The sequence below is a fragment of the Schistocerca gregaria genome, chromosome 7 (genome assembly GCF_023897955.1).
Source record: "Schistocerca gregaria isolate iqSchGreg1 chromosome 7, iqSchGreg1.2, whole genome shotgun sequence".
NCBI lineage: Eukaryota > Metazoa > Arthropoda > Insecta > Orthoptera > Acrididae > Schistocerca > Schistocerca gregaria.
Window position 1 is genome coordinate 284325851 of NC_064926.1, and position 25195 is coordinate 284351045.

General features: G+C 42.0%; 1 protein-coding gene across 1 annotated transcript in view; it reads right to left on the reverse strand.

Moving 5' to 3' along the window:
• Positions 1 to 16832, reverse strand: part of LOC126282116 (D-threo-3-hydroxyaspartate dehydratase-like) — a 118546-nt gene extending 101714 nt beyond the window's left edge. Inside the window, exon 1 of the mRNA XM_049981583.1 lies at positions 16539 to 16832. Within this exon, the coding sequence (XP_049837540.1) occupies positions 16539 to 16545 (7 nt within the window). The 5' untranslated portion in view covers positions 16546 to 16832. The remainder of the gene's footprint in view (positions 1 to 16538) is intronic.
• Positions 16833 to 25195: the final 8363 nt, after the last annotated feature.

The window sequence follows — 25195 nt, forward strand, 5'->3', positions numbered from 1 at the left end:
TTTTCCCAGACACTTGAAGTTTAAAAATTTGTTTGGGTCAATGAATACTGCACCGAGTCTGTTGCACTGTTCCCTAATGCCGGTATTTATCCAGTTGATGTAAGTATCACTTACCGATCTTCGATGAATAATTCCACTAATTACCAGCCTGGATGTCGGGTATACAGTTTTCGCCGATATAATCAGATTCCGTGTTTCATTCACGATTTCTTCCTCACTGTTACTGCGGATGGAGTTTGTGCCCACGTGGATTAAGACACCTCTGTAATCGTCGGTACTTAAAGTTTTGTTACCAGTTTCGCCCGTGTTTCTTTTCGTGGACAATACATTCTGAAAATGTTTGTTGAGTTGATGCGATCGGATTACAGGTCAAACCTCGACCTTGCAGTCTGGCACAATAACATTTTTCAATATAGAATCACTTATTAACAGAAAATCGTTTTTGTCATCTTCTTTGTTCGTTGCACTTTTACGTTTGTTCTTCTTCTTATAGGAAACTGTTTTCCATTTATACTTATCACTTGTTTCACTGACAGAGTTCTCTTTTGTATTATTCGCCATATTACACATGTGCGGATGTTTGCCACTTTGTTCAGTAATGGGTTAATTTCTGCACACGCTGGATTTTCTTTCAGTAACCAGTTCAGAATTTTCTTGTTTCAATGCTAAAATTTCCGCCTTCAGCGCTTCAATGTCACTTTGAAGCAATTTAATAATTTCTTCTTTTGAGTTCATGGTACTTACGAGTTCAGCCATCTCAACACGTAAACAACGTCAACACGACCATGGAAACTCGTCTTTTATGAGTTTTAAATTCACTTTTGCACATTTTTTATGAACTCAGTAGTTACACTTCACACAAAAGATGCCTTTCATGATGCGTTTTGAACATTCCCTACACGATGAACCTTATTTGAGGACTGAGATGTGTCGCAACACTCTTCAATCGGCGCCATCTTGCAAGAGGAAAGAGTCTCTTCCTTTCATCAAAATATAAACAAAACAGATTAACTTTTTACTAACATTAATGAAATGGATTGTATAAATAATGCTCAGATTTTGTGCTTAACTGAGCACCATGTTACGGATAAATGTGCCTTACCATCTATAGTAAGTTATACTTTAGTAACATGCTACTGTAGGGAAAGTAATGAGAAAGATGGAGTAGCAATTTATGTTAAGGAGAGCGTAGCATACAAAGCTATAAATATTAAGAAATATTATGTGGAACAACAATTTGAAGCATTTGTAACAAAAATAATAACTAAATTCTACACAATAACAGTGTTGGTTGTCTACAAGGCACCTTCACGTGACATAAAAACTTTTCTACATATAATGGGACTCCGTCTGTCAGGGTTACTTTCAAAAGCAAAAGATATTGTAGATTTAGGTGATTTCAATATTAACTTTGACAGAAAATAGGAATAAAATTCTAGAATGAAATTTTCACTCTACAGCGGAGTGTGCGCTGATATGAAACTTTCCGGCAGATTAAAACTGTGTGCGGGACCGAGACTCGAACTCGGGAACTTTGCCTTTCATAGGCAAGTGTTCTATTGACTGAGCTACCCAAGCGTGACTCACGCCCCGTCCTCATAGTTTTAATTCCGCCAGCACCTCGTCTCCTACCTTCCAGACTTCACAGAAGCTCTCCTGTGAACCTTGCAGAACCATCAGTCCTGGAAGAAAGAATGTTGTGGAGACATGGCTTAGCCACAGGCTGGGGGATGTTTCTAGAATGGAATTTTCACTCTACAGTGGAGTGTATATGAAATATCCTGGCAGATTAAAACTGTGTTTTGGACTGAGACTCGAACTCAGGAGCTCTGCCTTTTGTGGGCAAGTAGTCTACTGACTGAGCTACCCAAGCACGACTCGCGCCCCATCCTCACAGCTTTATTTCCGCCAGCACCTCATCTCCTACCTTCCAAACTTCACAAAAGTTCTCCTGCGAACCTTGCAGAACTAGCACTCCTGGAAGAAAGGATATTGCATAGACATGGCTCAGCCACAGCCTGGGGGATGTTTCTGGAATGGAATTTTCACTCTACAGTGGAGTGTGCGGTGATATGAAATATCCTGGCAGATTAAAACTGTGTGTTGGACTGAGACTCGAACTCAGGAGCTTTGCCTTTCGTGGGCAAGTAGTCTACTGACTGAGCTACCCAAGCATGACTCGCGCCCCATCCTCACAGCTTTATTTCCGCCAGCACCTCATCTCCTACCTTCCAAACTTCACAGAAGTTCTCCTGCGAACCTTGCAGAACTAGTACTCCTGGAAGAAAGGATATTGCATAGACATGGCTCAGCCACAGCCTGGTGGATGTTTCTGGAATGGAATTTGCGCTGATATATAACTTCCTGGCAGATTAAAACTGTGTGCCGAACCGAGACCCGAACTCGGGACCTTTGCCTTACGCTGGCAAGTACTCTTGCCCGCGCAAGGCAAAGGTGCTGAATTTGAGTCTCGGTCCAGCACACAGTTTTAATCTGCCAGGAAGTTTCAAGAATGAAATTGACTTTGAAGTTGTGATGACCATATATAATCTGATATTAGTAATAAACTCCCCAACAAGAATTACATCTGAGTCCCAAACTATGATAGGCAACATTTTTTTTAGATGTAAGTAGACATCAGAATTATACTATCAGGCAGGTTATAAATGGGCTTTCAGATCATGATGGACAAATTCTCACTCTTTATGATGTTCATCTGTTCAAAAAGCAATTTCCTCAATGGAAATTCACAAGAGTAATGGATCAAGAGGCAAAAGATCTTTTAAGCGTAGGTTGCATCAAATGGATTCATCTTTAATATGTAGTATTGATAATGTTGATGCTAAATTTAACTGTTTTATAAATGAATTCTGTGCTCTTTATGAAGAAATATTTCTAATGAAATGAGTCAGAAACAGTGCTTCCAATTCTGTAAGTAAGCCTTGGATTACAAAAGGCATACAACAGTCATGTAAAACGAAAAGGGAAACTTGTGCTGCAGTAAGATTATGTAAAGATATAGAAAAATGGGAACACTATAGATTATTCTGTAAAATTTTAAAGAAACTAATACAGAAATCAAAAGCCCGTTATTATGAGAAGAAAATAGATAATTCTAATAATAAAATAAAAACAATTTGGAGCATTGTAAAAAAAAGAAACAGGAAGAGATACAACAAACAAAGAAGATGTAAATAAAATCAGATGTGGCTGAGATTTTTAATAAACACTTTCTATCAGTAACTCAACAGATTGGTTTTCAAGCCCAATGTTGATGGAGCCTGAACTCTTTGTCAAGCAGTATATTCAAACACCATTTCAGAAATGCACCTTAATCCTGTCACTATAAAAGAAATTCAAAAAAATCATAAGGTCTCTAAAAAGTAAGAACTCTGCAGTGATTGATAATATATTTCGTAATTTATTGAAATATTCTTGTGTGTGGATAAGGGACATTTTCTGTCGTATTTTCAATGCTTCCCTTCAGAAAGGTTGATGTTCCTAGAAGACTTAAGTATGCCATTGTGAAGCCTGTGTACAAAAAGGGCGATAAAGCTGAACTAACTAACTACTGACCTTTTTCTTTGCTGACAGCTTTCTCTAATACTCTAGCCAATACATGTAAGAATTAACTGATAATCTCATAAAGAATGGAGTTCTCAGAAAGAGCCAATTTGGCTTTCAAAAGGGTCATTCGACAGAAGACGCAGTCTATGCACTTGCAAATGAAGTTCTAGAAACCCTTAATGAAAAAATGCTACCACTTGGTGTCTTCTGTGATTTATCTAAAGTGTTTGATTGTGTTGATCACCAGATTCTCTTGCAAAAAGCAAAATTAGTAGAAATAAGTGGTGTTGCAGGCAATTGGCTACAGTCATATCTCCAAGACAGAAAACAAAAAGTTGTCTTGAATAGCTCAGGTGGAGCATGTGATGTTTCCTCATATTCTGAATGGAGTTCCATTACATGTGGAGTGCCTCAGAGCTCAATTCTTGGGCCACTATTATTGATTTTTATAAATGATCTACCATCATGTACAAGCCTGCCGTGAAAATTTACATTTTTTGCTGATGATGCCACAATTTTTATGAGCAGTAGAAAAGATAGTAATCTTGAGGAATTCATTAATCACATATTCTCAGATGTGGTTAATTGGTTCAAGGTGAATGGTCTCTCATTAAATTCCAGTAAGACCAGCTTTATTCAGTTCTGTACAAAACAGAAAAAGAGAGAGAGATAAGTGTGACATGTGGTAATCAGTCAACAGAAAGAAGGGAAACAACAAAATTTCTTGGATTGCACATTGACAAGAAAATGGACTGGTCCTTGCATATTATAGATCTCTGTAAGAGGCTTAGCTCTGCTACATGTGTTTTACAGGTTGTCACTACATGTGTTGAACCTAACACTGCAAAAGTGGCATACGGTGGATATTTTCACTCACTCGATAAATATGGCAATATTTTGGGGCAACCAGCCATTAGCAAGGAAAGTGTTCATTGCTCAGAAGCGAACTGTAAGAGTTATATGTGGATTGCGCCCAAGAGACTTGTGTAGAAATAGCTTTCAAAAACAAAATATACACAACTACATGTCAATATATTTTTTCTCCCATGTGTTTTGTTTGTAAAAATACAGAAATATTTCAACCAAACAGTAATTATTATGAGCATAACACATGGAGGAAGAATGTCATACACAGCGAGATCAGAAATTTCAGCTTGGCACAAAAGCGTGTCCACTACACTACAGCAAAACTCTTCAATGCACTTCCTCCTGGAATAAAGGCAGATTCATAACATGAATAAATTTAGGAAAACACTAAAAATATTTCTGCTAGAAAAAGCTTTTTACAGTCTAGATGAATTTTTAAATGAATAAATTGTAAAATTTTAATATTATATTGTTACAGAAGAAGCTGAGTAGCGCAGGCGCCACGTGTAGTGCTTATGATAGGGCCTACTACATTGTTGCATGGAGGGTCGTGAGTTCAGAACTCACTTGAACTGAAACATTTTAATTTCTATCTTTGCTTTGAGTACATTCTAGAAGTATCCACAAATGGCAAGAATCATTGTACTGGAATGTTCTGCAGCTGTATATATACCATATGTGTTCTGGCTGAAGGCAGTTTGCTCCGCACTCTTGTAATTGCAACTCGTTAAGTTAAGTTAGTGTTCATCATTCATCTGCTTACACCTTCCTCTACATGACATTATTCTGGTGCAGGCGCTGGGTATTGGAACTTGTGATACCGCACATTATCGACAACACAGTGGCTCCAGTCAGGTCATGACAGAGCCACCATTTAGCAGTTTGAGCCATATTCAACAGATCGCAGTCTATCGGAGACAGAAGAAGATTATATAATGATGTCAGCAACTGTGTGCCACCACATGAGACAGCCTTCTGGGTTTTCTGGTGACGTTGGCCAAGATCCAAACAAGTGGCTGAAGCTATATGAGCATATAGCCAAACAAATGGGATGACACTCTGTGTTTGTCAAACGTATTTTTCTACTTGGAGGGCACTGCCAAGCAATGGTATGAGAACAACGAGGAGAAGTTCATAAGCTGGGACATGTTCCAGGTGGAACTGCGCAAGTATTTTGGTGACACACAATGACAGAAGTTCAAGGCTGAAGACAAATTAAAGCGCAGGGCACAGAGTCCATGAGAAACTACAGCATCCCACATTCAAGACAGCTCGGAGCTGTGTAAAATAGTGGATCCTAGAATGAAGGAGGAAGATAAGGTTGCATATCTCATGAAGGGTGTTGCTAAGGACATGTATCAAGCCCTCCTCCTGAAGGAGGTTTCGACAGCAGATGATTTCATAAAATGATGCCAGTATATCGAGACAATGCATCAAAAAATAATTACACACAAGAAGTTTGAACGGCTTCCAAACGTTGTATCGATGTTTGTGATGGGGGAAGAAACTCATTTCACAACTGTTCTTCGCCAGATAGTGAGAGAGGACGTTTAGAAGGCACTTGGATGCATAGCGAGCAAAAAACCGAGACACTTCAAGAGATCGTAAGGGAGGAAGTGGAACAGACATTGAACCCAATCTTTCATCTTTTGTTTCCCTTTAAAATGGTAAAAAAGTAGAGACCCAGGTAAAGTTACATTCCTACAATCTTGCATGAGAGACCTGTTTGGGCACCAAGGAAGACTGATGTCTGGAGGACCCAGAATAACCAATCAGTATGTTTCCACAGTGGACAACCGGGAGATGTGGTGCACTATTGTCAAGAAAGGTGATGGATATTTGATGACGCTCGTGCCAGAAGACAGCAGACCGATCTTAGCCGATGCCAACTCCGGGACGACGAAGATGAACATGAAGATGTGGGTGCAGGACAACGTAGGTCACCATCACCACAAGCTAGTCGCCGGACAGGATGCTCCCCAACACACCGATCAAGGTTTCCATCGCCGTTTAGAAGCTCCAACTGATCACCTAGCTCTCACAACCTGGAAAACTAAAGAGTGCAGCCTTCCTTGGAGATGAGGCCCATCAAAGAGAAAAATCCTCCGCCATCGATCACTACAAAAATGATAGGAAACTACATAGATATCTTCATGGATGGCCGACCAGCTCAAGCTCTTGTGGACTCTGGAGCATCATGTTTAGTCATTTCGGAGAAGTATCATCACCAGTTTCAAGAAAACTGTATTTGTCGACAACAAAACATCTCTACTGAAGGTGGCTAACGGGAAATATGTAAAAACTACAGGAAGATGTGTCATTCATGCTGATATAAGTGGCCATATACAGCCCTGAGAAGCTTCCTCAGACTGTGTTCTTATTACTGTCATTTTATCAGAGACTTTTGTATCAAAGCCAGGCCACTCCAAGAGTTGTTAAAAACTAATGCTAAATATATCTGGGGTGGTGCTCAACAAGATACTTTTGATGTTCTGTGAAAAGCACTGACGACTGACCCTGTAATTGGTCTGCAGGATGAAAGAGCACCTACAGAACTACATATAGATGCCAGTGGGTATCAGATTGGTGCTGTTCTGGTGCAAATTTCGGATGGAAAAGTGAAGGTTACAGTCTGTGCTTCTAGAACACTTAAAAAAACCGAGAGAAACTACTCAACTACAGAAAGAGAATGTCTTGCTGTGATCTGGGCCATGTGCAAATTTTTATGGTATCTCTATGGAAGGCCATTCACAGCTGTTACAGACCATCATTCACTTTGCTGGTTGACAGGACTTACGGAACCAACAGGACGACTCGCCAGGTGGGCACTATGTCTTCAAGAGTATGACATTACCATAGTGTACAAAAGTGGAAGAAAACACCAAGATGCCAACTGTCTCTCGAGAAACCCTGTGCAAAACATCAAGATTTTGATGAAGATAGTGACCGTCTCACTGCACTCCAGGATCTCTCTGCTGAGCAGAAGAAGGACGCCAAGATATCTCAAATTCTGCTTGACTTAACACAGACAAAGTATGTGAAAGGACAATTTAAGGTAGTTAATGTATTAGTTTGCAAGAAAAATCTGTTTGGAAAGAAGTGGCTACCAGTGATTCCTAAACACATGCGTTTAGATGTTCTACAGAAATTCCATTAGACACCTGAGGCCAGACACTTAGGATTTATTAAGACGTACAATAGGATCCACAAGAGATTTTTCTGACCAGCTTTATTTAGGAGTGTCTGTCACTATGTGTTGCACTGTCGAGAGTGCCAGAGGATAAAGGCAGTTCCTCAGAAACCACCTGGCAACTCATACCAATTCCACCAGCTGAAACGCATTTCCAGCATGTTGGGATTGACCTCCTCGGAGGATTTCCAATGTCTGCTAGTGGCGATAGATGGATTATTGTTTGCACTGATTATCTGATGCGCTATGCCATAACAAAAGCAGTGAAAACGGCTGAAGCATTCGAGGTAGCCAAATTCATTGTAGAAGACATTGTATTAAAACATGGTGCATCGGGGTCATTAATTACGGATCGAGGGAAAGTTTTGCGATTGAATCTTGTGACAGAGATAAACCGTTGATGCAGCATCACTCATCACATGATTACTGCCTAACCGCAAACTAACGGGCTTACTGAATGCCTTAATAAAACTTGGCCAACATGCTATCAGTGTTCATCAATATTGAGCAGAGCAACTGGGATGAGGTGCTACCTTTCGTGACATTTGCCTACAACACCGCCAAACAAGACACCACAGGATTTATGCCATTTTTTCTGGTGCATGGGCGTGAGGTGACGATGATGGTGGACACTGTGTTTCAGTCACACCCTGATGACATTGACAATGACTACATCAGCCAGGTGTTAATCAGAGCTGAGGAAGCTCAGCAGTTAGCTTGACTCTGCACACTGCAGGCTCAAGAAAATGGTCGCCGAAGGTATGACGTCAGCCACCGCCCTGTTGTCTACCAGGCTGGTGACCTTGTCAGTATCTTCACTCCTGTTCGGGAGGTTGGTCTCTCTGAGAAGCTCCTCAGGCGCTACTTTGGACCTTATAAGGTAGTAAGACAGTTGTCTGACATTACTTACGAAGTTGAAGATTTCGACCCCGACATAGAACGCCGAAAGATCAGAGATATGGTCCACCTCATTCGAATGAAGCTCTATAAGGATCCTGCAACTCAGGGTAAATTTGAAGCTCCAGTGACAGGCAACAAGTGGATAGGTAATGACGAACTTAGCGGCAAGGAAAGTTCTAAGAAGATCACCGCCAGAGCGAACATCAGTGATCGAGAGTCAGAGTATGCAGGACCGATGATTCATTCCCGGACTAAAAGGACATAACACCAAGACGCTGTTCTGTTAAGGAGGGAGCAATGCCACAGAAGAAGCTAACTAGTGCAGTCGCCATAGTGTGGTGGTTATGATACTAGATTGTTCCATGGTGAGTTGTGAGTACAAAACTCACCTGAATTGGAACAAATCCACAAATGGCAAGAATCATTGTACCAGAATGTTCTGTAGTTATATATATACTGTATGTGTTCTGGCCAGAGGCAGTTCACTCTGCGCTCTTGTATGTGCAAGCGCTGAATAAACCTTCATTAAAGAATTTAGTGTGCATCATTCATCTGCTTTCACTTTTCTCTGTGTGACAATATAATACGAGTTGACATAATGCCACTAAGAATGTTAGTTAACTTGAGATCAGTACCTGTGTGTACTCTGTATTTGTTCTCTGTAGTGCTTTAATGATTCCAAGAAAAAATGTATTGTCTTTTTCTGTATTGCTGCTCAAAGAATTTACTGTATAAATTTTTATATAATTATTTACTCAAATGTTTGTATATGCTACAATATTATCATATTGTATTTGTAAAATACTGACTCATTCCACATCCTCGTGAACCCAGCACAGCTGGACCTATGGAAAACGAAATAAAATCAATAAAACAGTCATCATTCACTTCCCACAAAACACCAGTGCTCCAAGGAATGCAGTTTGGGAAAGCCTGCTCTACAGATTAATTTACAGGAACGAATTTGTTAAGGGCAAGTATAGCTGAGGAATTTCTTCTTCTTCTTTTCAGCAATCCCAGGCCCTGTAGACCACATGCTGCATCAACAATCTGCTTCCCTCTTCTTCTGTCCCTCGCTGTCTCTCTCCATTCTGTGAGAATTCCTAATGCTGCGGCATCCTTTCTATGTCATCTTTCCACCCTGAAGTAGTTAGCCAAGAAGACAATATTGGAGCGTCCCGCCTGCTCACCAAAGGAATTAATAATGAAGATCCTGTATGAGGAACACCTGGGGACTGCACGCCGTCACAACTCTTGCGCCGCCTTCAGCTTCTTGTGAGTGAACACACGATGCCAGACGTTACCCTGTGGGTGGTATGCTCAGCCAAGTTACCTACCGACCTGCAGATTCACCTGCTACCGCATTCCTTCAAGTCTATCAGCTCTCGCCTTCTCATTGCAGATCAGCTGTATGCACTACTGTGACAAAAACAACCATCACACTTCTCACTGCTGGTTGGCACTACTCCGCCTATTTACTGGCCATCTGTGGGCAGAGACAGGGCTCGTTCTACCTCCATGTCATCTACTCCACCGGGCAGTACTCATTCACTCTCTCCTCTTTCTGAGCACTCAAGAATCACACACACACCATACTTCCCGGCTTACATTCCAGAATAGATCAACAAGGACAAACAAAAATGGTTCAAATGGCTCTGAGCACTATGGGACTTAACAGCTATGGTCATCAGTTCCCTAGAACTTAGAACTACTTAAACCTAACTAACCTAAGGACATCACACAACCACCCAGCCATCACAAGGCAGAAAAAATCCCTGACCCCGCTGGGAATCGAACCCGGGAGCGGGAAGCGAGAATGCTACCGCTCTACCACAAGCTGCGGACCAATAAGGACAAACCTCTTCTGCTGTCACAATCACTGCCACCGCCACATCCAGCTCATCCATACTGTTAGTACCAAAAGATTTTTGGGGATGAGGCCAAGAAGTGCGCCCGCCAGAGTGGCTGTGCAGTTCTAGGCGCTACAGTCTGGAGCCGAGTGATCACTACGGTTCCAGGTTCGAATCCTGTCTTGGGTATGGATGTGTGTGATGTCCTTAGGTTAGTTAGGTTTAATTAGTTCTAAGTTCTAGGCGATTGATGACCTCAGAAGTTAAGTCGCATAGTGCTCAGAGCCATTTGAAACATTTCAAGCAAGAAGTGCAGATTACCTTGCCAGCACCCAAATGCCGACTGCAGCATCTAAAAGATGCCAAGTCCTGTGGGGAACTTCACAGGCATCTTCAGTCATTGTACTCTGTCCACTCGACTGAGCGGTCGTTCATATGTGACCGACATTTCGTTGCTGCTTGTTTTCCTAGTCGACACAGGTGCTGACATATCCATCATATCTACATCATTGGCTCCTCCCTTTTTTTCACCGATGAAGTCACTTCTACGCACATCTATCTCCTTCTCTGCATTTCCCATGGACATTTTACATCACTGACATTGACGAACTTATTCTTGGTATGGATTTCTTGTCCCATTACAAACTCTCCCCGAACATAGTCCAACGTTCAGTGCTACATCACCCTTCTGACACTTAGATACAGTGCTCAGGCACTTATGCTCATCATTCCGTTTTGGTCGCAACATGTGATTTGGTTTGTAAGTGCTCCACTCTCGCGAACAAAATTGTGACCTGCATCACTAATCTACTGTCAGAGTATGACACAGTGGCGCAACTCCATTAGCAAAACGACATGTTGAAATAATGCATTGTTCACACTTTCGACGAGCTCACTGGGGCTCATACCTTGCTGGGGCAACTGCAATCCACAGTTCCTTCACCTGATCGACCTTCATCAGCAGACACCAGCACAGACACTCATCAGGTTAGTTCAAAAACATTCATTGCGTGTGATGATTCACATTTAGCGATCTCTGCACACGCCACACGCCACTATGTGCAGTGCCATGTGTTTCAAACAGTGCTTCCAGTCACATGCACAATGCAAACACGCCCACCACACAGGCAGCCGCCCCACGTGTTAGTAAACATTACCTCTCTCTCACGCACCAACCACGTGATTCAGCGGCCATCGCCGTTCCCCGAGCAACAACAGTGCCTCTCTCGCCTGCGCCGGTTACTCAAGGCAAAGGTAACAACAGAGAGTCACTGTGTGCTCAGATTCACTGTGTGCTGCGAGCGCAGCTGACCTCTCCAACCAAGTGCACGCTGCAGCATGTGACTCTTATGCAGCCTTTTCCCACTCGCGTTAATGGCTACACCTCATCACGCCTCACTCATCCCAAAACTTCACGTCAGGACGTTACTCAGCCTCATGTGCAGTTTTCAGTCTCTTCCGTCACTGGCGGAATGACTCACAAGATAATTACCACTGCCAGCTCTCCTCTTTGGCACAAGGTTAGACACCTCAACACAATTACATTGCACATAGCCCAGCACCCAATTAACGAATACTTGGATGCAGGCATTCTACAGCCATCAGACAACAATTGATCTTCACCAATTCACCTCGTCACCAGACACGACGGTTCTTTTCGGATGTGTGGTGATAACAGATGCTTAAAAGCTCATACCATCATTACCCAGTGCTGCACATAAACTATTTCACCCATATGTTATCGGGTGCCACTATCTTCAGTGTGATTGACTGTAAACGTGCCTATCACCAGATTCCCGTAGTGCCAGAAGACATTCCAATGACTGCTATCATCACGCCACCCGGTTTGTTCCAATACGACTTCATGCCATTCGGCTTAAAGAATGTGGTAACGTTTCATTGACTCAATCTTACAACAGTTCGAGTTCTGCTTTGCATACCTAGATGACATCCTCATTTCCAGCAGGTCGACTGAGGACCACAAAGATCATTTATCCCAGGTCCTCCAGATCTTGAACTCCAATGGTGTCAAGGTCAACAAAGATAAATTCCAATTGTTCCATTCTTCTCTGACATTTTTGCGTTATACTGTCCCTGCAGACGGAATACAGCCTCCAAAATCCAGCATGCAGGCTATCATGTCATTGCCACCTGCGGCTATATACAAAGAACTCTGACGTTCCCTGGGTACTATAAATTACTACCGCTGACATTTACCTTCTGCCACCGCCATGCAGGTCCTGCTGATGGATTTGCTGTCTGGCAAACAGTCTTCGAGCCTTAAGCTAGTCCGTTGGACTGAACCTAAGCTAGAGGCCTTCAGGGCTCTAAAGACAGTGTTAGCTCATGCCATCGTACTCGCCCACCCCGATCCGTCTGCCGAATTGTTCATCACTACGGACGCCGGTGACATCGTGGCCAGGGCAGTATTACAGCAACATTTATTCTCTAAAAACTGTCTACAGCACGGGAGAAATATTCCGCTTTTGATAGAGAACTTCTGGTGGTCTATGATGCCATCAAATACTTTCGCCCTGACATCGAGGGCCATTCCTTCTTCATCCTTACTGACCACAAACCACTGGTGGACGCATTCTGCAACCCTCCCAAGGACCCACCCCATCGGCGTTTCCACCACTTCGACCTAGTCTCTCAATTTACTATGGACATATGCTACATCAAAAGCATGGGAAACATTCCCGCTGATTTCTTTTTGCTGATCAATACTGTCTCACACATCATCTATTTATCCTACCTTGCCACTCTCCAGGCCTCTGATGAGGAATCTCAAACTCTCCTCATGCACCCTCAGACATCGCTTGTGTTTACCAAAGCCAAGTTCCCTGGCGTTATGGACGAAGTGTGGTGTGTCTCTTCTACCGGCACTCAGCGGCCATTGCTCCCTCCCACATTGCGCCAACAAGTCTTCGACACTTTGCATAACCTCGGCCACCCTGGCATCCACGCTACCACACGCCTCATCACTGAGTGTATTGTTTGGAAAAATGTTAAGCAGGACTGTCGAATCTGGGCATGCAGCTGCATTTCCTAGCAACACAACAAAATCAGATGCCACGCCTCTCCCCCCCCCCCCCCCCCCTCCCCTTGGTAAGTTTGACATTCCACAAGGACGTTTTCGTCATGTACATATCGACCTCATCGGCCTTACGGTACCATCAGAGGGCCACAGATATATCCTCTCCACAATCAACTGTATGTCTCGTTGGGTTTAAGCTGTTCCTTTACCCAACATTACAGCAGAAGCCATGGCCAAGGGATTCGTCTCATCATGATCACTAGGTTTGGTTACCCGTCCTCCATCATCACCAACCAGAGTCAACAGTTTGAGTCTGCACGTTTCACGATTCTATGTAAACTTTGCGGTATTAAAAAGTTCATACAACAGCCTACCACAACCGCAAAGCAATGGTTTAGTGGAACAATGGCACCACAACACTCAGGTGCCATGACTGCCTCTAGTCTGAGTCGCTTCCTTGGGTGTTACTCGGTCTCCATTCGACCTTTAAACCTGACTTACAGGGCACCATCTCTGAATTCGTTTTTGGTGAGAACCCAGTACTACCATGGGAACTTATCTTGCCTCAAGCACCTGAGGATTTCCCCACCTCCCCAGACTGTCAGTAGAATTAGCACCCACTTTAGACATGCACAGCTACACTCGCCTATTAGTCATTCCCCGCCAGACACATATGTGCCAACTGCACTCAACACGTGCTCCCACGTTATGCTCAGGGACGATTTTGTTAGACAAGCCATGCAACCCCAATACTTCAGCCCATTTGAAGTACTCCGGAGGGGCAAGACGACATTCAAGTTTTGATGATGTTTCATCTACTCGAGAGACTTACTCCCCGACTTTCAACATACGCTGCAATGTACCTTCTAACTGTGTAAATAACGTGATTGTCGCTTTTAACGACCGTGTGCTCGTGCTCCTTACAGACACTGCAGACTCGAAACTCAATGAGGAACTAGATGTCAAGATAGTGCAGTGCATAGCCTGTCCCCCCCCCCCCCCCAAGAGTGTGATCCATCAAGAGTTTGTGCATTCATCTCATCAGATGGCTTGATCTGCAATATAGGCAGGCACACTCACATACTGCAACCCTCCCCACACCTCTACTCCCGGGCTGGCCGACACATCATCCACGCTTGCTGACTGTCTGGTTATGATATGGACCTGCAGCCCATCACTGCGCCTTCACATGACATCCTGACTGAGATGGAGCTTCCAGTCATGCACCTGCCGCTTCGCACTACTCACTCCAATTCCGATGTCCACACGACCTCCTCTCAGGCCTCATATGCTGCAATCTGTACTGGAGGGGGGGGGGGGGGAGCTGTGTTGCGTCGATAGGTCACATAGACCACGTAAAGCATGATCTTTGAATTCTAACTGCTCTGACGAGCCGCCATGTTAATGTTCCAGTCAGCCTTTGTACCTTGTACAGTGTACACGTGTACCTTTCTTCGTGCTGAAGTATATGTATGTACAAAACATTTATGGGGACAATTTCAATACAGTTATCCATATTCCCCTTTTCCCATAGTACCATAATTATGAAATAAGTGTGCAGAATGAGTGATTGCACTGTGTTCAACTGAAGTTGGTATGCGATTTTAAAGGAATGATAAATGTTAAATACAGTGAGTGAATAATGAAAATCTCATTTTCTAAATGTTCAGCTGTCCTATACCGGTAAATTTTAGGCCATTTAATTATTGGTAAAGACTTGTTGGAGAGTGACATGCCGCCTCCCCCCTTTTCCCCACAATCTTGGTGTGACACTGACCTATAACATAGCCTGAGGTCTAGAGTATGCATTTTTAGGCTGTTTATATGAAAGTGGGAAGCACAGATCTTCCAGTTAAATCAGAAACAGTTTAAGTGCAGTACTTGAAGGTAACTCAGGAAAAGCTTGCTTTTGTAGGTGGTTGTAGTGTCGGCAAAAAGTTCTTGTGTGTAGAGTTGCCATGAAGAACAGCAGGTGTAAAATTTTTCTCCAGAGTCTTGAACTGTGTTGGAACAAAAGTGAGGCATTCATATGACTCAATACTATTGTCTTCATTTCATTACACTTATACAGATGTCTGAGTTTTGCTGTGTTAACAATGCAAAGTCCTGTAGGCGTGTGGAGTATTAATCACAATTCTCAAATTGGAAGCAGAACCAAACGCATATTTTACGTTACCTGCCTCTAAATAATATTTTCTTGAGAAAAAGGCAATGTTGTTTCTTATTGATATAATACATTCAGAATCACAGTTGTGTTTGACCAACCACAACTGGTGATGAATCTGCATGTCGTCATATGATATGCAAACACAGTACATCGATCTCGTGAGGCACATGGTTCTTATAACGAAGTACGAACATCGGTCAACAGATCGCACTCGGCAAAGAATGTTAACTGCGCTTTTTAATTGCTACTTGCGGCCTCTAGTTGTCATTTGTCACAGAAACCGCAGTTGGACTAAACAGCGAATTGCATAGAAAAACCGTAGTACGAACTTTGGCCAACAGATGGCAATGTTAACAGCGCTCACAGAAATTGCAGTTGGACTAAACTGCGACTCGCAGAGAAAAAAGCGTAGTACGAACTTTGGCCAACGGATGGCGATGTTAACAGCGCTTTTTAGTTGCTACTTGTGACTCTTAGTTGTGACTTGTCACGTAAATCGCAGTTGGACTCAATAGCGAATCGCAGGGAAGGAACGTAGGACGAACTTTGGTCAAAAGATGGCACTGTTACCTGCGCTTTTTAGTTGCTACTTGCGACTTCTTGCCTCGAATTGTCACTGAAATCGCACAAAGCACTACGAAATTTGGCCAACAAATAGCTCACATCGTTGAATATGAAAAGCGACTTGCGACTGCTAATTGTCACTGAAATCGCTGTTAGAGTCTGAAAAGTTATTTTGATATTTGTGACTTATCAATCAATGTGATTTCTAACAGATACGCGATTTCCTACCCACCACTACAATACAGTCAGGAGTAAAGTAATGTGCTGCAGTTCTGTCTGTGTTACGAAATAATACCCATGGGCAAGTCATTTGCGATGTATGTACTACATCCCGTATACTGCTGTTATTATTGTTATTATTATTATTACAGAAACAAATACGGTACCCGTACGTACCTGACATGGTAACAGATTCGCCTTGCGCAGACACGACACTACTTGATAACAGTTTCGTCTTGCACAGAAGACACACTCCTCTTAACGCCAAGGCCGACGCGAATTCAACAGCTGCTCGATTCAGATAGCAGCTAGCACTTGACAGTCTAAGCCAGCGGCGAGAGAAGTATATCGGCGCCAAAAGTTAATTAGTGGCCAAAATTCACACGCTTTCGTAGTTTTTTGATATATTTCTAATATTTTTAATGATCACGGTATGTTTGACTTGTAGAGTACCAAATTGCGTAACTTTTTGGGATAAGAACGTTATCAATTAATCTTTTCTTGATAAAGACGTACTGTTATGTATTATGGTGACCTTGCAGTTACAGATTGTAGCAAGGGGCGATTCAAGGTCGGGCGAGGCGCGTGGCAGCAATGGATGAACTGTGAGGCCTCTATCCGGCAGTAACTATATGTTTTTAAAATGTTTTATATTACTTCTATACAATACGTGAACGTCGTTGTTGTTGAAATTAGATTTGATGAAGCTCTCCATGCTAGGTTATCGTATGCTAATTTCTACATTTCAGCATAACTACTACAATCTACACATTTGAACCTGCTTACTCTACTCATCCTTTCGTCTCCCTAAACAATTTTTACCCTATCACGTTCCCCTTTTAGCAAACTGACGATTCCTTGATGTCTCACAACGTGTCAAAGCATCTGATCCCTTCTAATAGTCAAATTGTACCATAAATTTCTTTTGTCCCGAATTCGAATAAGTGCCTTCTCATTAGTTACTGTACTCGGTCTGTCCCTTTAATCTCCAGCGTTCTTTTCTGTAGCACCACATTTCAAAAGCTCCTATTCTCTTTTTGTCTGAACTGCTTATCGTCTACGTTTCAGTTCCGTGCAGGGCTACACTCCAGACAAATACAATGTCTTCAGAGAAGTATTTCTAGTATTTAAATTTATGTTCGCCAATAACGAATTCCTCAGTTTAGAAATCCTTTCCATGTTATCGCCAGCGCGTTTTATATCTTCTGTAATTCGGCCAGCATCAGTTATTTTGATGCCAAAACAGCGAAACTCGTCAAATACTTTTGGTGTCTCATTTCCTAATCTTATTTTCTCAGCATCCACTATTTAATTTGATAGAAATAGAACAATAAGACGATTCTGAGGTTCTGCACACATCGGATTTTTGGCTATGTAAATTCAGAAAATTCTAAAGAAATATCAGTACACAATACCCTTAAATAAATCTGAATGCAATGTCCAGTTCGTTTAGATATCCTAGTTTACAGTAACAGAATCGAGCAGGTTTCCAAATTTAACAGGGTAGGATAATTGAGATCCTATAGTTGCACAGCAATTAATTTACTTAGCATCTGCATAAAATAACGAAATTATGCTGGTGGATTTTATACACCAGAGCAGGGTCGCCAACTTTTAAATGTAGAAATGTCCAAAAAGCCATTCAAAACCATAGATTTTGACATAAAATTGTTGTACATCATACATAAAACATTAAAGCAACAAATTAGCTATTAGTAGTAGAAATAGTTAAAATGATGGTGTTGTTGTTGTTGTGGTCTTCAGTCCTCAGACTGGTTTGATGCAGCTCTCCATGCTACTCTATCCTGTGCAAGCTTCTTCATCTCCCAGTACCTACTGCAGCCTACATCCTTCTGAATCTGCTGGATGTATTCATCTCTAGGTCTCCCTCTACGATTTTTACCCTCCACGCTGCCCTCCAATACTAAATTGGTGATCCCAAGATGCCTCAAAACGTGTCCTACCAACCGATCCCTTCTTCTAGTCAAGTTGTGCCACAAACTCCTCTTCTCCCCAATCCTATTCAATACCTCCTCATTAGTTATGTGATCTACCCATCTAATCTTCAGCATTCTTCTGTAGCACCACATTTCGAAAGCTTCTATTCTCTTCTTGTCCAAACTGTTTATCGTCCATGTTTAACTTGGATACATGGCTACACTCCATACAAATACTTTCAGAAACGACTTCCTGACAATTCTATACTCGATGTTAACAAATTTCTCTTCTTCAGAAACGCTTTCCTTGCCATTGCCAGTCTACATTTTATATCCTATCTACTTCGACCATCATCAGTTATTTTGCTCCCCAATTAGCAAAACTACTTTAAGTATCTCATTTCCTAATCTAATTACCTCAGAATCACTCGACTTAATTTGACTACATTCCATTATCCTCGTTTTGCTTTTGTTGATGTTCATCTTATATCCTCCTTTCAAGACACTGTCCATGCCGTTCAAATGCTCTTCCAAGTCCTTTGCTGTCTCTGACAGAATTACAATGTCATCGGCGAACCTTAAAGTTTTTATTTGTTCTCCATGGATTTTAATACCTACGTCGAACTTTTCTTTTGTTTCCTTTACTGCTTGCTCAATATACAGATTGAATAACATCGGTGAGAGGCTACAACCCTGTCTCACTCCCTTCCCAACCACTGCTTCCCTTTCATATCCCTCGACCCTTATAACTGCCATCTGATTTCTGTACAAATTGTAAATAGCCATTCACTCCCTGTATTTTGCCTCTGCCACCTTTAGAATTTGAAAGAGAGTATTCCAGTCAACATTGTCAAAAGCTTTCTCCAAGTCTACAAATTCTAGAAACGAAGGTTTGCCTTTTCTTAGTCTAGCTTCTAAGATAAGTTGTAGGGTCAGTATTGTATCACGTATTCCAACATTTCTACAGAATCTAAACTGATCTTCCCCGAAGTCGGCTTCTAACAGTTTTTCCATTCGTCTGTAATGAATTCGCGTTAGTATTTTGCAGCAGTGACTTATTAAACCTATAGTTCGGTAATTTTCACATCTGTCAACACATGCTTTCTTTGGGATTGGACTTATTATATTCTTCTTGAAGTCTGAGGGTATTTCGCCTGTCTCATACGTTTTTCTCACCAGATGGTAGAGTTTTGTTAGGACTGGCTCTCCTAAGGCCGTCAGTAGCACTAATCGAATGTTGTCTACTCCTGGAGCCTTGTTTCGACTCAGGTCTCTCAGTGCTCTGTCAAACTCTTCATGCAGTATCATATCTCTCATTTCATCTTCATCTACATCCTCTTCCATTTCCATAATATTGTCCTCAAGTACATCACGCTTGTATAGACCCTCTATATACTCCTTTCTGCTTTCCCTTCTTTGCTTAGAACTGGGTTTCCATCTTAGCTCTTGATATTCATACAAGTGGGTCTCGTTTCTCCAAAGATCTCTTTAATTTTCCTGTAGGCAGTATCGATCTTACCCCTAGTGAGATAAGCCTCTACATCCTTACATTTGTCCTTTAGCCATCCCTGCTTAGCCATTTTGCACTTCCTGTCGATCTCATTTTTGAGACGTTTGTATTCCTTTTTGCGAATGCTTCATTACTGCATTTATATATTTTCTCCTTTTGTCACTTAAACTTAATATTTCTTCTGTTACCCAAGGATTTCTACTAGCCCTTGCCTTTTTACATACTTCGTCCTCTGCTGCCTTCACTATTTCATCCCTCAAAGCTACCCATTCTTCTTCTACTGTATTACTTTCTCCCATTCCTGTCAATTTTTCCCTTATGCTCTCTCTGAAACTCTGTACAACCTCTGGTTTAGTCAGTTTATTCAGGTCCCATCTCCTTAAATTCCTACATTTTTGCAGTTTATTCAGTTTTAATCTACAATTCGTAACCAACTGATTGTGGTCAGAGTCCACACCTGCCCCAGGAAATGTCTTACAATTTAAAACCAGGTTTCTAAATCTCTGTCTTACCATTATATAATCTACCTGATTCCCTCTAGTATTTTCAGGATTCTTCCATATATACAACCTTCTTTTATGATTCTTGAACCAAGTGTTAGCTATGATTAAGTTATGCTCTGTGCAAAATTCTACCAGGCCGCTTCCCCTTTCATTTCTTTCCCCCAATCCATATCACCTACTACGTTTCCTTCTCTCCTTTTCCTACTATCGAATTCCAGGCACCCATGACTGTTAAATTTTCGTCTCCCTTCACTACCGGAATAATTTCTTTTATCTCATCATACATTTCTTCAATTTCTTCATTGTCTGCAGAGCTAGTTGGCATATAGGCTTGTACTACTGTAGTAGGCATCGGCTTTGTGTCTATCTTGGCCACAATAATGGGTTCACTGTGTTGTTTGTAGTAGCTTACCCGAACTCCTATTTTTTATTCATTATTAAACCTGCACTACACTGTTTGTAGTAGCTTACTCACACTCCTATTTTTTAAATTCATTATTAAATCTACTCCTGCATTACCCCTATTTGATTTTGTATTTATAACCCTGTATTCACCTGACCAAAAGTTTTGTTCCTCCTGCCACCGAGCTTCGCTCATCACCACTATATCTAACCTAAACCTATCCATTTCCCTTTTTAAATTTTATAATTTACCTGACCTCAGCTATAGAAAATATTAGGGGCAGGGTACTGGGCCACAATTACCTTCAAGCCAAATGTCAGGTGACAGATGACCTAGGGTCTTTATGTAAGGACTATACAATAGAAGACCGGTGCAGTGCGAAACAGTTGGGACAGGGATGGGGCATATGACATAGGGGGTTACCTGGACGAGAAGCTTCCCTGACTCATGGCACCAACATACACTTTGTTGAGCTATTGCGGCGTCATTATCGAGCACACCTTGATGGAGCTTTGAGGCGAATCAATATGGGGTTAGGGATGGCTCTGAGGATGGATAACTTTGCTCATGTTTCTCTGATGCCCTTCATGACTATCAACAGATGGGGTTTCACTAGGCATTGCCTACACCTAAAGAGGACTGGGAAGGGAAGATTGGTACAGCTGATTCATGAAAGTATAGGGGGTGGATCTCGGGCCACACATGGTCAAATATCTGTTGTCATAGGTAGGAAAAGTAGGTCTTTTTAGGATAAATCTAGACAACAGGTTCCCCTGCCTAAAGAGTATCTTCAGCACTTTAAAAATACGGAAATAATCACTCACAAGACAGATTTTAACAGCTCAAATATCACATATACTAGATGCCACAAAGAAAAACAAAGAGTACCATGGGGCATTTCACAGACTTAACAATCCTCCGTCAAAACATGCAATCAATAAAAAATAAAATACAACTATTAGAAGTTGAGCTCCAATCTTTAAACGGCACAGTAGTTTGTATTACTGAGCAGTGGTGTAGAGACACAGAAATCCAACTTATTGTATGAAAAGGCAAACTCTTACTGCAGAACTACTTCAAAGGGTGGAGGATTATGCATTTATATCAGAAAATGAACACAGTTCAAATTAAGACATGATCTCAGTACTGTAAGTGAAAACAAACACTTTTAAATGTCACCTATTGAATTAACAAGGCCTGATATCACCAAGAAATTAATCATTTTGTGTTCATATAGATCTCCCAGTGATAGTGTGCACACTTGTTTCAATAAATTAACAGAAGGTCTAGATAAAGTCTCAAGTACAAAGGTCAGCAGAATTCTGTGTGGGGACATTAATATCTACACTAATATCATGAATGAATCCAGCAGCACCCTCATAAATATCGTTCAGGTTTTTAGCACGTCCCTATTGGTCAATAGTTCAACAAGGGTTACTACAATGGCTTCTTCAGTAATTGATCATGTGGCCACAAATATAGACAGGGAAAAATATGATGTAGCTGTAAAATATCTCGGACTATCAGACCATTTCTATCAAATAACAACAGTAAAAACAGGAATCGAATCATTCCATAACTATAAGCCTACCAAAGGCATCTATCAGAAATCAAAATAAAAGATTTTTCAAAACAACTAGCAAAACAAAGCTGGGATGAAGTTCATAAAGAAACCAAAGTGAATAAGAAATTCTCTAAAAACTCCACAGTATTTAAATTGAACTTTGAAAAGTCATTTCAAAAAGTATGCATGCCTGTATCAACATCACACAAAAACAGATGGATAACAGGAAATACACTTCTGGAAATGGAAAAAAGAACACATTGACACCGGTGTGTCAGACCCACCATACTTGCTCCGGACACTGCGAGAGGGCTGTAAAAGCAATGATCACACGCACGGCACAGCGGACACACCAGAAACCGCGGTGTTGGCCGTCGAATGGCGCTAGCTGCGCAGCATTTGTGCACCGCCACCGTCAGTGTCAGCCAGTTTGCCGTGGCATACGGAGCTCCATCGCAGTCTTTAACACTGGTAGCATGCCGCGACAGCGTGGACGTGAATCGTATGTGCAGTTGACGGACTTCGAGCGAGGGCGTATAGTGGGCATGCGGGAGGCCAGGTGGACGTACCGCCGAATTGCTCAACACGTGGGGCGTGAGGTCTCCACAGTACATCGATGTTGTCGCCAGTGGTCGGCGGAAGGTGCATGTGCCCGTCGACCTAGGACCGGACCGCAGCGACGCACGGATGCACGCCAAGACCGTAGGATCCTACGCAGTGCCGTAGGGGACCGCACCGCCACAACCCAGCAAGTTAGGGACACTGTTGCTCCTGGGGTATCGGCGAGAACCATTCGCAACCGTCTCCATGAAGCTGGGCTACGGTCCCGCACACCGTTAGGCCGTCTTCCGCTCACGCCCCAACATCGTGCAGCCCGCCTCCAGTGGTGTCGCGACAGGTGTGAATGGAGGGACGAATGGAGACGGGTCGTCTTCAGCGATGAGAGTCGCTTCTGCCTTGGTGCCAATGATGGTCGTATGCGTGTTTTTCGCCGTGCAGGTGAGCGCCACAATCAGGACTGCATACGACCGAGGCACACAGGGCCAACACCCGGCATCATGGTGTGGGGAGCGATCTCCTACACTGGCCGTACACCTCTGGTGATCGTCGAGGGGACACTGAATAGTGCACGGTACATCCAAACCATCATTGAATCCATCGTTCTACCATTCCTAGACCGGCAAGGGAACTTGCTGTTCCAACAGGACAATGCACGTCCGCATGTATCCCGTGCCACCCAATGTGCTCTAGAAGGTGTAAGTCAACTACCCTGGCCAGCAAGATCTCCGGATCTGTCCCCCATTGAGCATGTTTGGGACTGGATGAAGCGTCGTCTCACGCGGTCTGCACGTCCAGCACGAATGCTGGTCCAACTGAGTCGCCAGGTGGAAATGGCATGGCAAGCCGTTCCACAGGACTACATCCAGCATCTCTACGATCGTCTCCATGGGAGAATAGCAGCCTGCATTGCTGCGAAAGGTGGATATACACTGTACTAGTGTCGACATTGTGCATGCTCTGTCGCCTGTGTCTATGTGCCTGTGGTTCTGTCAGTGTGATCATGTGATGTATCTGACCCCAGGAATGTGTCAATAAAGTTTCCCCTTCCTGGGACAATGAATTCACAGTGTTCTTATTTCAATTTCCGGGAGTTTATTAATAAGTCTTCCCAAACACTTAAATATAACAGTTCCATTAAAAACAGTCGCATTGATCCAGAATTCTTAAATTTCTATCATGGATACAGAAAGATCTATAGGAAAGTGTTGATAGCTGCAAAAAAGTCATTTAATGAGAAAATAATATGCAATGCAGAGAATAAAAGCAAAGCAGTCTGTGATGTTATGAAAAAGGAAATGGAAGGAGCAAACAAATGCAGAATAACATACTGCTAAGGGAGGGGGATAAGGTAATAAATGATCCACAACATTTAGTAAACTATGTAAATGAGCATTTTTCAAGTGTTTCAGAGTGAGTGTGTTTCAGGCAAATTTTTGGATATTTCTAAGGTGCCTGATACAGTTGGCCACAAGTTTATATTAAATAAATTAAAAACATTTGGAATGAGAGGGGTAGCGAATGACTGGTTTCGATCATACCTAAGAGATAGGGTACAAAGAGTAGAGATAACACATACTTCAAATAGATCTAAAAATTTAGTAAAACACTTATCAGAACCAAACTACATTAATATAGGGGTTCCACAAGGTTGCATATTAGGACCAATACTGTTCCTGATATACATCAATGACTTTCCCAATAGTGTTACTCATGGTGAAGAAATCCTCTTCACTGATGACAGCAATGTTATAGTCACTGAGAAAACAAGAGAACTCTCAAGGAAGTTATGATTGGGCAATAAGTAATCAAGTAACATTGAATATAAAGAAAACTAATGACATGAATTTCAGTTTGAAGAGGAAAAATGATCATGTTAAATTAAATGTAGATGCCACCTCTATAGATTGGGTAACAAAAAAATTTATAAGAATGAATATTGTTGAGGTGGTGTGAACACGCAAAGGTACTTGCAAACATAATGTCATTGGCATATTATGCCGTTAGAATCCTATCATACGTGTGTAATATGCACTGTCTTTTAGGTACATGTTATTCATATGTACACTCAATTCTTAGCTATGGCATTATTTTTTGGGGAACAAATGCACAAAATATGAACACAGTTTTCAAACTCCAGAAAAGAGCCATAAGCTTAATAACCAAAAATACTAGTTGGATACATTGTAAAGTTCTGTTCATAACACTGGGGTTTTTTAACTGCTCCATGTGAATACATTTACCAGTCAGTTACACACATCAAAAATAACTTTGCTAATTACTGCACAAACAGCTCTGTCCATGACCATGCAACAAGAAATAGACTCAACTTACATTTACCAAAAAAAATAAACATAAA